This window comes from Brassica oleracea, chromosome C4 (genome assembly GCF_000695525.1).
Source record: "Brassica oleracea var. oleracea cultivar TO1000 chromosome C4, BOL, whole genome shotgun sequence".
NCBI lineage: Eukaryota > Viridiplantae > Streptophyta > Magnoliopsida > Brassicales > Brassicaceae > Brassica > Brassica oleracea.
Window position 1 is genome coordinate 7,827,952 of NC_027751.1, and position 14,607 is coordinate 7,842,558.

The 14,607-nt window shown below is 37.6% G+C and overlaps 3 protein-coding genes across 5 annotated transcripts; 1 reads left to right on the forward strand and 2 right to left on the reverse strand.

Moving 5' to 3' along the window:
* Positions 1-883: 883 nt before the first annotated feature.
* On the forward strand, positions 884-2,961 carry LOC106337144 (HVA22-like protein j). The gene is made up of 8 exons (XM_013776198.1): positions 884-964; positions 1,053-1,166; positions 1,255-1,310; positions 1,421-1,519; positions 1,930-1,986; positions 2,093-2,156; positions 2,245-2,466; positions 2,562-2,961. The coding sequence occupies exons 3-8, from the start codon at positions 1,279-1,281 to the stop codon at positions 2,853-2,855; spliced, it is 768 nt and encodes a 255-aa protein (XP_013631652.1). The 5' UTR covers positions 884-964; positions 1,053-1,166; positions 1,255-1,278; the 3' UTR covers positions 2,856-2,961.
* A 106-nt stretch (positions 2,962-3,067) lies between these two features.
* Positions 3,068-6,427, reverse strand: LOC106337143 (transcription factor E2FA-like). 2 transcript variants are annotated; one of them, XM_013776195.1, is made up of 13 exons: positions 6,002-6,427; positions 5,374-5,566; positions 5,220-5,273; positions 4,951-5,125; positions 4,776-4,830; positions 4,624-4,676; positions 4,490-4,540; positions 4,345-4,393; positions 4,192-4,257; positions 4,051-4,127; positions 3,698-3,950; positions 3,523-3,592; positions 3,068-3,427 (listed from the first exon to the last, which is right to left on the reverse strand). In XM_013776195.1, exons 1-13 carry the CDS (start codon positions 6,248-6,250, stop codon positions 3,330-3,332), a joined length of 1,443 nt encoding a protein of 480 aa, XP_013631649.1. In that variant the 5' UTR covers positions 6,251-6,427; the 3' UTR covers positions 3,068-3,329. The 2 variants fall into 2 exon arrangements, with proteins under 2 accessions (XP_013631649.1, XP_013631650.1); XM_013776196.1 differs by having other exon boundaries at positions 3,104-3,427; positions 3,737-3,950.
* A 2,530-nt stretch (positions 6,428-8,957) lies between these two features.
* LOC106343023 (protein WVD2-like 1) lies at positions 8,958-12,122 on the reverse strand. 2 transcript variants are annotated; one of them, XM_013782126.1, is made up of 10 exons: positions 11,974-12,122; positions 11,398-11,654; positions 11,009-11,311; positions 10,884-10,930; positions 10,729-10,809; positions 10,211-10,291; positions 10,047-10,137; positions 9,879-9,950; positions 9,697-9,804; positions 8,958-9,601 (listed from the first exon to the last, which is right to left on the reverse strand). In XM_013782126.1, exons 2-10 carry the CDS (start codon positions 11,551-11,553, stop codon positions 9,203-9,205), a joined length of 1,338 nt encoding a protein of 445 aa, XP_013637580.1. In that variant the 5' UTR covers positions 11,554-11,654; positions 11,974-12,122; the 3' UTR covers positions 8,958-9,202. The 2 variants fall into 2 exon arrangements, with proteins under 2 accessions (XP_013637580.1, XP_013637581.1); XM_013782127.1 differs by having other exon boundaries at positions 11,398-11,648; positions 11,974-12,098.
* Between the last annotated feature and the right edge of the window lie 2,485 nt (positions 12,123-14,607).

A 14,607-nucleotide genomic window follows, 5' to 3' on the forward strand; every position in this document is an offset into this window, starting at 1 on the left:
AGTACGAAGATCAAGTTTTTTGTATGACCACATATTCAACTTGTTTCTCAATTTGGGTCAAAAATGTCAATCCAACATGCAAAGGCAAGGGGAGTGAATGAGATTTAATATTCAGTAGTCCTACCCGTAAACAGTTAAATCGTTAACATGGATATTAGACGCCGCGAAACAGTCAAATCAGTGACATGGTTCCCAAAAAATTCTTGATTTTGAAGTCTATAGTTCTCGTTTTCTCGAGCTTCTTATAATTCTGATTTGGAAATAGACAAAAAAAAAACAGGATCAAAAAGGATACAGATGTTCAACAATATTAGGTTCATTTCACATGTTTTCCATGTCTACAAACGAAGTAAGTAAATTTTTAGAGCTCTTTTAGAGTAAATTTCATAGCTCTTTTAGAGTAAATTTTTTTTTAATCTCTTTTACACATTAAAACAGTTACACTTGATGTACAAAGGTTTAGATTGAATAAATTTACATTCATTCAAAAAAAAAGAGGATATGCACTACTGAGAACTCTTTCTTGTCGATCTCCGACCACCGAACCCTCTGGAGTCTGGACTTTTCCAAAATATTTAAATGGGTTAGTGGGCCTTATGAGATTGATAAATCGCCATTAGATTAACCCAGATAATTTGTTACCGCGATCCATTTAAGCCCAAAGGCCGTAGCTTGATACTCACACTATCCTGTAAATTACGAGAATAACCTTCAAAAACAAAGTTCGGAGGTTAACGGTTAACCGAAAAACCTGTTCCTCGTGCCCCCCAAAGATCCGAGTAGCGTATGTGGCAAGAAATAAACCGTTTGTTTTTTTTAATTGCTTTTTCCCTAAACAATTCTAAGCATCTCATATATATATAAGACATTGTTCTCTTCCATCTTTTTTCTTCCCTTCGAGTTTCAAAGTTTCTGTTTTTCTTTCTTTGCTTAAATCGGAGAGACACCCTCTCCTTTAATTTAGGTTTGTTATTAACTTAAATATTTATTTTATAATTTCTTGTAGTATACGAAATCCATAACCAATAAACATAGTTTTGTATCATTTGCAGTTTTAATCCTTCTGGGTTCCTCGGGAAAAGAACAAGTCCACACATTCTTCTTCATACGTTCAAGAAGCAATACGAGGACGAGATCTTCCTAACGACTTTGATCTTCTTCAATCGGTTCGTTAACGATTATTATCTGCTAAAAAAATTATCATTTGGGTTTGCTAATCGGTTCTGTTATGTTTGTAATGGAATGTACAAACAGGACATAATTCTGAATTGGTTGAAGATGTTGGGAGATCTCATCATCAGATTCCTTGTGTATGTCCCGCCCTATCTTATCTTGTTATTTATTTGGTTCATCATAATTGGATGTCTTGATAGATTATGTATGTATATATGATTATAAAAATGGTGATATATGATGGCAGATTAATATTAGGGTACACATACCCAGCTTTCGAATGCTTTAAAACGGTGGAGAAGAACAAAGTTGATATCGAGGAACTCAGATTCTGGTGCCAATACTGGTACTTATAAATCGCATCCTTATTATGTTTATAACATTCATATATAAATCCACTGCGCATGTGTTGTAATGATGTTAGTTTGGTGAAAGTTAGATTTCTTTTGATTTTTGGATTGTTTAATTTTGAGAAGTTAGAAGACTGCGAAATTCGGGTAAGGTTGGTGTTGCTTGTTAGAAAATATCTATAATTAATTTCAGATAATATTTCCTACAAAAGTCTATAATATATTTTAAAAGAAATGTCCATTTTGTTTCGAACTATTATATAATATACAACTTAGAAACTAATGGTACATTTCTATTAGAATAATTTTACTGAGACATCAATGTATGGGATGCACATTATAGTTTCAACTCAGTATAAATTTAAAAAATTGTTATTTTACTAAATATTTGTGTTCAAATATTTAGGATACTGTTGGCGCTAATTTCGTCGTTCGAGAGGGTTGGCGATATATTTATCTCATGGTAATAAATATCTTATTCATGTTTACCAAAAAAATATCTTATTCATGCCCTAATTTATAATATATCATTCATTAAATAATTTGCAAATGCAATTATTATTTTGCAGGTTACCATTATATGGAGAAATGAAAGTGGTCTTCTTCGTATATCTGTGGTATCCCAAAACTAAGGTACTAGACATTTTGCCTTGTTGGATAATACTTATATTATATAAATGGTTATCCACTAATTATATAACTCGAGAAACAATGGATGAAGGGAACGAGACATGTGTATGAGACGTTGTTGAAGCCATACATAGCTCAGCATGAGACAGAAATTGACAGAAAGATTATGGAGTTGCGAGCTAGAGCTTGGGACTTTTTCATATTCTACTTCCACAACTTTGCCCAGGCTGCTCAATCCACCTTCATTCAGGCTTTTCAATATGTACTCGCCCAATCGCTCCGGCTCCCTGCTGCAGCCGCAGCTAACCAACCGGTACTAACCCATCGGTTGCCTTAAAATATCGTCTCTCAGTTCACATATGTTAGTACTACTTGATAATGTCTGACCCTTTTGTGTTACTTGTGAAGCCGAACGTGAACGTTAAAAAGCAGTCACCGGTGGAGACAGAGAGTGAACCGAACTCACCACCCGCCCCTAGAGCGTTGAACAAATCATTATCAGCGTTGCGATCGCTAGAGAAGCAAACGAGCAGGGGGCGGAAGTGGCCACCACCGACACCACCCCAAACACCAGGCCGAGAAGCAGCCAGAACGTTCAACGGAGAAGGAGTCGACATTCCAGATACAATTCCAGGATCACCCATCACCGATGCCCGAGCCAGGCTTCGAAGTTCTAACTCCAGGTCTCAGGCCGCATCATAGTAACGTACATAAACGTGGAGAGCCCTTTCTAATTTGTTATGTATAGGCAAAGAAAAGTGAAAGTTTTGAAACCGTCTTAAAAACCAAACAGCTGAACTTTGTATGTTCTTGTGGTTTTGTAAATTTAAGCAGAAGTATTAATACAAATATTTGTGTGTCGGTTAACTAAACCTGGTGTGCAGCTCATTTAGCAGATAATAACGATGCAATTGAATGGTCAAAATTTATAATCAACTAGTGTACCAATATATCTCTCTGGAACTTACATTAACCAGTACTTCTCTACATTGTCACTCGTTACACCACTCCAGCGATAAATGAGATCATAATTTTAATCGTATAATTTATGGTACGCACCTGCCATTGGTCCATACACGTTTCTGTATTTGGTCCCTCCTTAGATTTGATTGGGGCGCCAAGAGTTGTTGAGAAAGAAAAGCATTTGGGATGAGATGCATGTTTGACCTTCTTGCATCATCTCGGGATTGAGTCAATAGCGGTTGGGGATATGTCACCGATTATCGGTGGTGGAGTACTCACATCAGCTATTCCATAGTCCCAATCGATACCACCTTTAGCATATGAGTTAAGGATTGCAATATATATATATATATATACATTGAACACCCATAAAGAGAGAAACAGTTTTTGAAAAATCGAAGGATACAGTCTGTTTTCCAAATATCTGTCATGCTAATGTCCGCATTGGAGAGAAGCCAGTAATCCGTATCATCATTCTGCAAAATATAACACATCAAGAGGTAAGCGAGTGTCATGCCAAAATTTCAGGACTTCTATAATTTGTGCTGAGTAATTTCTAAAAATAATCGAGGATGTCTTACTTCGACTTCAGAGGGAGTAATCTTAAGCATTCCACCTACCTGCTCCTCCAAATAGTTAAGATCAGAGGTCTCGCCGGGTTGAGCATTTGCATGGGTTTGAGACAACTGATCCTCAACGGCAGTTCCTGTGTTATCAACAGTTAAGGCTTCTATGTTACGGTTTTCTGTAGATCCCGAGCAAGAAGCAATAGGCAAGCATGGTGGTGGTGGTGCAGCAGGCCCATTTGTGTCTTCAAACTTCTCCTCAAATTCACTGAACATGATGTCAAAGTAAAAGACATGTAAGCAGAAAAGTGTCTTCCTTCTATCATTTGAATTCCTCGACATATATTCATAACGAGAAAGAAAAGTACCTAACAAGGTATACGTCAATAGGACCCATTGTACTTCTGAGGATGATCCTGTATCTCCTTTGAGGGTGGCCAACCGCCTGTCAATGTAGATAAGAAATGATAAATACCAGATGTCTTCCAAAGTTGCTGAAAGAGTCTAACCTCATCTGGATCAGGGACTTCCAAAGTTGTGCCATGAGGAGCTTTGACGGCTATCAGTGTCTGGTTCTGCGGAGGCAGCAAAGTGAGAGTTGAGATATAAGTAAACAAGAAAGTTTTGAGATTGGCAGACGACATAAAATAAGATGGACAGACCTGGAAACCGGGCAAACTCTTGATGTCCTCTTCAGTTACAAAAAGCCATCTGAACAATGGGGATAGACTGGTTAAGTCCCCATCATAAGAATAGCATTTAAGTAAAAATTAGCCTATAAAACAATAGATATACGGAGATTTATACTTCTGATTCTTTTCATTTTCGCTCAGATCTCTTAATCTTTGCTCCGTTTCTCTGAAAACAAGTTATTAAACGTCAGCAATGGTTGAGTCGATAATCACAACATCCTAAAACTCTTAAAATGAATGCTATGAAACCTGATTTGGTTATCTAGCGCTTGTTCCTCGAGGGAAAGGTTTTCAATTTCTGCCTGCAAGAAGAAAACAATCAACCGAGGCCAGAATCTAAGTGCATGCCATTTCACTTAAGTGCATAATAAATTTATCAAGTGCATTGTGATATACCGCACCTGTACGTCAGAAACATCAGCATCCACATCGCCAGGCCTCAAAGCATCAACTCCCCTGGTCAAGTTTATTAATCCACAGGTGAGTATAGATGTATTTAAGTGATTGAAGAAGTATCCCAACAAAGACATGGTTCGAACTGCATAAGCATATTAATTATATCATAAAAATCCTCACTTCCAAAGGATTCGGTTCTTCAAAGGCTTTTCAATGAGATCAATCCCCTCCAAAACGTTTGTAATATCATATATACGACGTTTCTGCACCTCCAATGTCTCTGCAGCTTTGTTCAGGTCCAGCATTCCATCTTTGGCTTGTTTGATAAGATTGACGAACTTTTTCGTAAGGAGACCTGCGCAGGTTTACGTCATCAGCATCTTCATATTCACCACACCACCATGGATAAATCTTAGAGATAAATAGGAAACAGTGGTCTAGTTAATTACCTAAAGAACTGTCATAACGGCAACTTCCAGAAGGAGTTAGTGTGGCAGGAGAACCTGCAAATTTACCATGAACCCAATCAGCTCTTTGAGCTGCTTGTTCCTCCCCAGGCATGAAGGATAATTCAAACAAGAAAGAGTAGTTCTTTCTTCTTACCAATATTTGAGATGGGTGTTTGGGGAATGGACTGGTTTCCTTTGGCTTTTGACTTGATGTTGACTCTGCCTCCTTTTGCTGAAACCGGAGTTCGGCAGGGACTCCTAGTGAAACCATCAGAACTCGTGAATCCATTACTAGTAGAAGTGGTAGTAGTAGTAACCACATCCATAGTCGACTTTCTCTTCCGTGACTGCAAATATCCTAACTGTTATTAACTTGAAAGAAGTTGGTCCATCCCCAAAACAACAGGCAAAGAGAGATACCATCCAAAAGGTCTAATACACAATTCATCACAAACTTTCACAAGAATGGAATCTACTTCAACCATTGTACATGATAAAAAAAAACCACCAAGCTTCACTGGATACTCAACAAGGAGAGCAACTCGCACACAATTTAACAGTTGGGGCAATCAAAATTGCACAATAACAATTGGAATAAAATGGTTGACTAGATTCGCGTGTCAAGTTCGTGTAATTCGATTCGCACACAAATGTACCATCGTGAAGCTAAACTGAGGTTAAAAATTCTACAAAGCTCCGCGATAATCGCATTAATATCCACGAAGTTTCCGCTAGTCAAAATCCAAAATCGAGCAAAATCGAAAAACCCGAGGCGAACTCACGGGAGATCTAAGAACGACGGCGTCCTCCTCCCGATCTACGAGTCCTCCACAGCCATTGACGAGGTTGTTAGCGTGGTGCGAAGGGGTGAATCGGTGGTAGTTATCCGAGGGATGGAACGGTGGTTTCGTTGAGGCGAACGCTAAGTGTCGACGTATTGGTGGCACCACGGGCACAGATGCCGCCGGATGCTGCGGTGGCGGCGGCGGCTGGCGAGAAGAACCAGGGGAAGATCGTACGCCGCCGGACATGGATCGTTTTAAAGCGGAGTTCGATTTGAAGATCCCGGCGGCGACGGCGGAGGAGGTGAGAGAAGGGGGAGGCGAGGGTTTTAGTGAGAGAGAGAGAGAGAGCAGAAAACGAGGGAAGGGAGGAGTTTTGTGTTGGGGGGGGGCATAGAGATGTGGAGGGAAGCCTACACCTCCTCCAGCGAGTGAAGCCTTTTAATTTTTGTTTCTATTTGTGCCCTTCTAATTTTATATTGTTTTCGATTGACCCCACTTACTTTACGTCAATGTCCTTTGTAACGGTATAATCGAATTTTTCTTTTTGGGGTTTATGGTGACTCGGATAGATAGACAGATCTACTTCATTTTGAATCTCATCTATTCTATAAAAGAAAGAGACTAAGATAGAATTTGTTCATAATACATGTGCTGAATCTCTTTCCGTTATACGTAAATTATACTAGAAAACATAACTCATTGTTTTGAAATTTTATTTTTCTAAGAAAGAAATATTATTAATGATTAGTGGTTGTGCACAGAAGCGTAGTACAGAAGTGTTGATTATTTTGTTACTTGGTAAGAAAATCATAATCCAGTGTCTCCAACGCAGACTGGGATATTATTATTGCAATTCTTCATACGAGTAGTGTTAGGTATCGTTTTGGGGTTTGTGTTTGTTATCACGAGCGTGGTACATTAAAGCACGTTTGAGGCCAAGAAGATAATGTATATACAGTCGATATAAAGTTAAAGCCCAAAGTCGAATTGTACCTAGAGAAACCAAATGCTCCCCACAAAAAGAGAAGAAAACGCATGTGAACCCAAGAATCAGATTATAAGCCACTGTCAGGACTTAAAAGGCTATGGATCATCATGATTCTTACCTAATTATCCGCGGTGATCACTATAATGAGTGGTACACAGTCATCCTATGCAGATCAGATCTCTAAACTTGGATCCACTTGACTGTGAAAGTGCAATTTGTGTCTAGATCTATGTGTTCGAGTGCATATATATAAAATATGTATCAGCATAAAGTAAAGAACACATAGAGATTTGATAACGGGGTTCGTTTCCTAGGGACCACGTCTAGAAACCATTCACTAGAAAAGGCCGAAACCTACAATTGCTATATGGTATCCAACACACACTTGTGCCTACCACTCTTATCTAGATTACAATGGTTTAGAGTAACTACTACTCAATGTCTTTTCCGACGAGTATAGTTCTCTATAAATAAACCACCAACAGATCTCACCATCTGTCTGGTGGGACGACGCCACACACCTGTGTGCCTCTGTCAGGAATACTCTGGGCACGTGTCTTTTTCTTTGACGGCCTCCTGGTATTTATCTGATTGCCAAAACCCTAAACCTAGGACTTTAAACAATCTTTCCTTTTTTTTCTCTTAAGAATAAGAAAGTTCTTCCTCATCTTAAATATATTATTTAAGATGTTTACCCAACTCATTAGCCACGTCTTGGCTTGTATAAGTCGAGCCCATGTCTACTTATGTATTTCAGTAGTCGCCTCACAGCTTAACTTCTCGAAGGACTTCATGTACCACTTCATGTACTACCACGTCTTTTGGAATAGATCATGATCACTTCTGATAGCTTCTCAAACCAGTCAGCATTGCATCTTCAGACTGCTCGGGCTCGACAATAAGTAAGCCAAAAAACTTGATTCCACATTTTCATTATACCATCTACGTTGTAAATGTACATTCCTCCTATCAATAAATTATCTCTCTCACGCGCGCGCGCGCACACACACAAAATGTAGGCAGAAACGACCAGTTTCTTCATTCTCTCTCTTTGCTTGGGCTCTGAGCCCACTAGCCCGTTTCTATTATTTTGGTGGGGCGTGGTCAGAAGAAGCTTTGCTAAAAATGGTCTCTTACTTTCCTTTTCCTTTGCTCCTGCTACTAAGTTTTTTGGAGGGCAGCTTAAGCCAGGGATTCTCTCCTCTTTTGTTAAATGCTACTTTGCAAATTTTGATATAAAAACAATGAAAAAGTTTATTGTTTGCCCTCTCTACTATCAGTTCGTGCAAAGAAAAAAATGTTGCTCCCTTTTGTTACCTACCAATATGACAATCAATGATCCTCATTAAGTTTTAACTTATAATTTTGTTAGAAATAAACCAACATAGATGTCTCCAGTCCTTAGCAAATTAATACTACTAACTTCTTCTTCTTTTTTTGTCAACAACTTCTTCTTTTCTTTATTCACCCAAAATTCACAAATGTGTAGTATGCTGGGCTTCTCTAGTCAAAGTCAAATGTTATCAAGGGTCTTAGTGCAATATTTAAGACCATTTCTATTTTGTCTTTCCTCATATCATTTCGTGTTCATCGATCCGTAAAAGAAGTCTTACCTAAATAAGACATTGTGAGAATTAAGAGGTACACTTAACATTTTGGATCATAAAATCTTGTATGGTTAACAACTCCAAGCATAATCCATTTTTGATTGGGTCAATTTCGGCCTTAATAAACTCCAAATACTTCATTAGCTGAAAACTCCAAGTATATCCAACGTTAGTCAAAAGACTCAAAACCAACCGTTAACAACTCCAAGCATAAACACTTAGCCGACCACAAACATGTTGCAAATACAGAATACACCACGGAGGATGCTTGTATCTGACCTTAGTAAAGTTTAAACACCACCATCCTCCTTTGATATTTAACATTTGTACAACTCAAACACTTTTTTCACTCTTCAAATTCACACATATATCCTCATTATACAAATATAAGTTACATTTTTTGAATCCAACATATATTAAAGACCATATCTTAAAGAAACAATCTGAGGCTTAATTTCCAAAAAGAAAAAAATAAAAACTGAAGAAATGGAGAGCAACTCTCAAAGTATGACGCAAATGCAAACAACTCTATTCACACTAAAGCTTTTGAAAAAGAAGAAGAGATAAGAGATTTATTCCAAGATCCAAAAGCCTTTCTTGCTTTTATGAGCTTCCCACTGCAACTTCACTTGTCATAATCTCAGCCTTCACTTGGATGTTGTTTGATTCCGGTTTAATCTCTTCCGGTTTAGCAGCCACAGCCACGCAAGAGACCATCTCCTCCTCTGCTTCTTCTTTCTTCTCTTCAGGTTTAGCAGCCACAGTAGAAGAAGCCTTATGCTCCTCTCTTCTTTTCTCTGCTTCTTCTTTCTTCCTTTCTTTGCCCTTCACTGACTCAGTCTTTGGCTGAGACTTTGTTATGGGTTTCTTCAAGCTAGATGATGATGATAATGGTGAGTCTCTTGGTTTTGTCACTCGAGGAGCACCAGTCTCACCTCCTGTTGCATCACTGCTACTCTTTCTGCGTCCTAGCTTTGGAGATTTAGGACGAGTAGTTGGTATCTACAACATTTTCACAAACCACACATCGATAATATAACAACTGTGATTCAGTACAAGTATTAATGATCACACAGGAAGAGAGCAAAGAAGCAAACCTTCTTCAATTCAACCTTAGGTGGAGGCTCTTTGTAGAAACTGGGCATGGAACCAGCCTTGAACGTCAAGCTCTTCCTCAACCTTTTGATCTCTTCTTCCTGACTCTCCTGAACAAATTACAAAAGACGCCAGACTAATAAGAAAAAGTCTGCATCCATTACAGAAGATGTGTTTAACTAACCTTTGACTTAGCCTGCAAAGTTGTCTTCTCTACTTCCTTAGCTTGGATCTTCTCTTCTAGTTTCATATAGAACTAAAAGACCAAACCCAAAACGGAGACAAAAGTTCAGAGGAGACTATAATCTGCTCTAGAAAGTTCCAAATAAAAAGGTTGTAAGCATAGCGTAACCTCCTTCCGTTTCTCAGCACGTTCCTCCAACCTGAATGAAAATCCAGAAGCAGACCCAACGCTGCTTCTTCTCCCACGAGGTGTTGAAGTTCTGTGGAACATCCAAACATTATATACATATGTGATTAACAAACATAGAGGAGAACATGAAGATAATGACATACGAAGTGGTAGTTGAACGGGTGTCATCATCTTCCTTGCTTGCCACTTCACCTTTCACTGGTTTAGATACTTTCTCTGCCACCCTGTAAGTTACAGATACATTCACTCTTTAATGTACAGTACTTCCACATCCAACACAAAGAGGTAAGCATGTGGGTTCGGGTAGTACAGTTCGATTTAAATCTTACCAACCCGAAATAAAATTCGGTTCACTATTTGGTTAGTTCGGGTTTTGAGAATTCTACCAAAGTTTTTGATTAAAATTTCGGATAAGTTTGGTTAAATTTGGTTAGAAATTTAGTTAGTTAGATTAGTTCAGTTCAGGTTTTTGGTATAGGTTTGGTTATATATTTTTGTATTGAAAGAAAAACGGATGATCACCGAACCGAACCGAACCAAACCAGAAACCAAACTTTTTTTAAACCTATTGAATCGAGCCAAACTCTTAGCTGAACTACCCAAACCTTTGGTTCGGTTTGGCGGTTAGGACAAAAATCCCAGGCCTACAGAGAGAACTTACACGGCGGTTGATGGGGCATCTTCAGTGTTCTTGCTTGCCATTTCATCTTTAATGGATTTAGAACCTTCGTCAACCACCAATCTGCAATTTCATATTGGCTTAGTTGGCTTATATATATATACACATATTTGAAATAAGAAAGCAATTTGACTCACTTGGAAGCAGGGACTTTAGCTGCAGTCTTAGAAACGGGTTTCACAGGCTGACACAGTACAAGGAGAAACCGATAAGAATATTGCTTATAACAAGACATATTGAGACCACAGCTCAGTGTACTTACCACAGTTTGTTTTTTGATGGGAGCAGATACTAAACTGTTGCGCTTGGTGGAGACACCGCTGATTGGAGATGCAGTTGCCTTTGGTCTTGATCCACTTGCAACAACGGGTTTAGAACTAGCCTTTGGTGTTGTTGTTGCATCAATGCTCTTTCTAGTGATATCATCACGAGCTCCTCTAGCTGGAAACGAAGAGCTCTGAGAAAGGAACCTTGGGCTCCTTGAAAAGGTCCCTGTCTTCTTCTTAACAATTTTGTTAGCTGTTTTACTCTTCACTGAGGTCCCAGGCTCAGGGAGGCCAGCTTCCTGCAGAGAAGCACAACACAAGAGAGAGAGAGAGAGAGATGTTAGACTAGTGACAAATACACGAGCTCATTAAGAAGCATTATTACCTTTACAGGAACATTTTCATCAGTTTTCTCGGTGGATAAGTCAAGAACATCAGGTATGTTCTTGTCTTTGGAACTCTCAACAACAACAACATTCTCTTCCTCTTTCTTTGTTTCAGTAACATCAGTCACATCCTGGACGGGTTTCTCAGACGCCATTCAGACACAGAGCAAATGTATAGGCCTCTCAAAGATAATGAAAGAGAACTAAGCTCAGTAGATCTTTAATATCTCAAGGCCACCAATTGTTCCATCTGATCCTAAGAACATAGCAATGCTTGTGATGTCAACAATAATTGAATAGAACACTCAAAAAGTCTAATCCTTTATTTATTTCGAAGTATCAAATCGAGTTTAAAGCTTGTTTAAGCATTAAATCATAATAATTCACTTGCACCAAAAACGCTTAACTATGATCATCAACTGTTCAGCAAAAAGGTAAAACTTTGCTAATGTCAATTCAAGATTAGGACAAGCTAAAACAAAGAGTTTATTAAGAATCAATCATACAAGTTCCTAAGACAAAAGTGAGAACACGCTGAATGAATAATAAGCAAAAAAAAAAGTCCAGATAATTACCTCGTTGGTTGATTAAGAAAGGTATATGCTTTTCTATCAAAAAGCTTTCGTATGGTTGTGTCAAAAAGAAAGAGAGAAGAAAGAGCGAGTCTTGTAATGTATCTGGGTGAGAATGAGGAGAAGGAGAGAGATGATGGGCTTTTTCAACGTCAAATGAGAGAAGATGTAGACAAAACGACGACCAAATGACCGAAACACCCCTAGTCTTTTGGAAGCTCTTTGACCTTTTTAAGACTCTTCGCCGAATAATCAAATTGTTTTTTTTTTAATTGTTATAAGACGGCTAATTGGTAGTTTTATTTTTATATATAATGTATCATAATTTTTGTTGTCAACAATGAATATAAGAACCAACTTCATCGAATCAGTACACCTTCGTGATAATACTAACTTAACACAAATCGCAATTATAAATTAATTTTAAGCATTACATGCTAACGGGTCTGTTTTAATTTTTGTAAAAATTTGTCGAAGAAATTTTTTAAAAACTTGTTACTTGCTTGAAACTGTGTAAGAAAATTTAAAAATAAATCACTATGTATATCTTCATACATTTCATTACGTATATCGGTATATGAGAGTTTCAGCTTTTATATGCAATAACTTGAAACTAATACCTTAAGATTTTTTAATTTCATTATTATATCTCTAACATATTTTTCAGAACTATCTATATTCCAAAAACAAATCAAAATTTTTAAAGACTCTGCCTAGATGATCAAATATTTTACAATAGTTAATTAGGATAAGATTAGCGTCCGGCGCGAAGTGAAATAAGTATAAAAATGATATATTAAAATTATGAAATTGTATTTTGCATAGTTTGTATAATATAAAGTGAATTATAAAGAATTTAAAGTATCTATTTTATAAAAAGGAAATATAATATCAGTGCTGAATATAGTGGACTTTATGTAATACACCTTAATTCTTAAAATTGTTAGTTTATATTTGGTGGATTTTGGTGTATAGAATAATTTTATTTTGTTGGGTCTTATTTTAAAAATGTCTAAAATAAAATAAAAGTCATTAAACGGTCCAGGGAGTGAGTGAAGGGTAGAATGGTCAATAGACCAGAGACGGAGCCAAATAATTGAGATTAGACAAAGCAGCACAGTGTCGGAGAACGTGGGGGAGAGGAAGAGTGAGGGTCTCCCGTTACAGCGAACCCATTACAAACAAACAAGCCCCACGACATACCCGCCGCGTGCGGACCCCACTCTCCCGTCCGTTATTGCTGACGTGTCACGACCATTTCACATGATTGGTCTTCGTGGTTAGGTCCCATCCAGCCCCGCTTGAGCTGTCTCGTTCTAATTACCCCAAAAAGGACTGTTCCACGTAGGTAGTGAACTGTGATTTCCCACCGTCAGATCTTTTGAGATTGTGATCACCGAAACGGGCCCCACAGTGTTTCCATGTTTTTGTTTCGGTCTAATGTATTATTCCTTTTTTTACAATAAAGTAATTACAAAAAAAAAAAAAAAAGAAATTTCGAAATAAAGTTAAGTTTACTCCAATTTTATTTTTAAAGAAAAAAATGATTAACAAAAAATAATTGAATTCCTTAAAAATAGAGTCAAATATTAAGATTGGAAAAATTTACTGTTAAACAAAGTAAAAAAAAGAGGTTAGAGATGTTTTAACACACAGTTAATGCAAGAGAAAATAATTGAATTACGTAAAAATAGAGGTAAATACGTAAGATTGGAAAAAAGTTACTGTAAAACAAAGTCAAAAATAAAAGGATGTTAGAAATGTTCTTAAAACAAAGTTTTTTTTTGCTAATCGAATATCCTGGCCCCACAGAGGTGGTCCAAACTAGAGATCGAAGTACGCATGGACGCTGCCAGGACGTCACCATGTGGCTCACCGTGTAACGGTCTTCGGTCTCGGATACTGCAGCCCACATGTAAATTTTCGCAGTGGCCAATGCTCGAATCCAGGGACGGACACTCCAGCTGGAATTTCTATACCACTAGACCAAATCAACTTGATTTCTTAAAACACAGTTAACGCAGGAAAGAAGGAAAACTGATCACGTTTGCATTATCTAACAATTTTATTTTTTTTGTAAAATCTCAATTGTTTCAGAGATAGAGATATATTATATTGTGCGAAAATTCGTTTGAAACCTTAACTAGTGAATTAGATAATGTATTAAAAAGTAGATAGCGGCGCATGATGAGGAGCAACGTTCATGGGAGTTGATTGAAGAGATTGATATCATTCTCTCGTGTCTGCTTCAGAGTTGTTTGCAAACGATGTACAAGACGTTCATCAACAACCATAAGGAAACGTTTTAGTTCATCCCAACGGAATCCAAGAATTATTCGGCACCTAGAAACAAGCAACAAGTACACTACAAGATGAACAAAAGCAACAAAGAAACAAAAATCTAGCTGCACGTATATATACAGAAAACATGCAAGTAACAACAAATGAAAACACTACAAAGATGACAGAAAGCAACAAACAAACAAGAAGCTAGCTGCTTCATATACAGAACCTGTCATGTGATATTAAGAACTTACTTCTAGTTAAAGTACTCAACAGAGAAAAAAGAGGTCTCTTGAGGCATAAAAGACTAACCATCAGAGCAGTTATCCAAATACTTACCCAGGAAAATGCAAG

What these genes read in the sequence shown, in the direction of transcription:
- LOC106337144 (XM_013776198.1), top strand. Translation starts at nt 1,279, where the DNA reads ATGTTGGGAGATCTCATCATCAGATTCCTTGT. An exon ending in AGATTCTGGTGCCAATACTG is followed by an intron (nt 1,520 to 1,929) that starts GTACTTATAAAT and finishes TCAAATATTTAG; the next exon opens with GATACTGTTGGCGCTAATTT. An exon ending in CAGCCGCAGCTAACCAACCG is followed by an intron (nt 2,467 to 2,561) that starts GTACTAACCCAT and finishes TTACTTGTGAAG; the next exon opens with CCGAACGTGAACGTTAAAAA.
- LOC106337143 (XM_013776195.1), bottom strand. Translation starts at nt 6,250, where the DNA reads ATGTCCGGCGGCGTACGATCTTCCCCTGGTTCTTCTCGCCAGCCGCCG. An exon ending in AACACCCATCTCAAATATTG is followed by an intron (nt 5,274 to 5,373) that starts GTAAGAAGAAAG and finishes GTAAATTTGCAG; the next exon opens with GTTCTCCTGCCACACTAACT. An exon ending in GCGCTAGATAACCAAATCAG is followed by an intron (nt 4,541 to 4,623) that starts GTTTCATAGCAT and finishes ACTTGTTTTCAG; the next exon opens with AGAAACGGAGCAAAGATTAA.
- LOC106343023 (XM_013782126.1), bottom strand. Translation starts at nt 11,553, where the DNA reads ATGGCGTCTGAGAAACCCGTCCAGGATGTGACTGATGTTACTGAAACA. An exon ending in GCTAAAGTCCCTGCTTCCAA is followed by an intron (nt 10,810 to 10,883) that starts GTGAGTCAAATT and finishes ATGAAATTGCAG; the next exon opens with ATTGGTGGTTGACGAAGGTT. An exon ending in GTGCTGAGAAACGGAAGGAG is followed by an intron (nt 9,951 to 10,046) that starts GTTACGCTATGC and finishes TTGGTCTTTTAG; the next exon opens with TTCTATATGAAACTAGAAGA.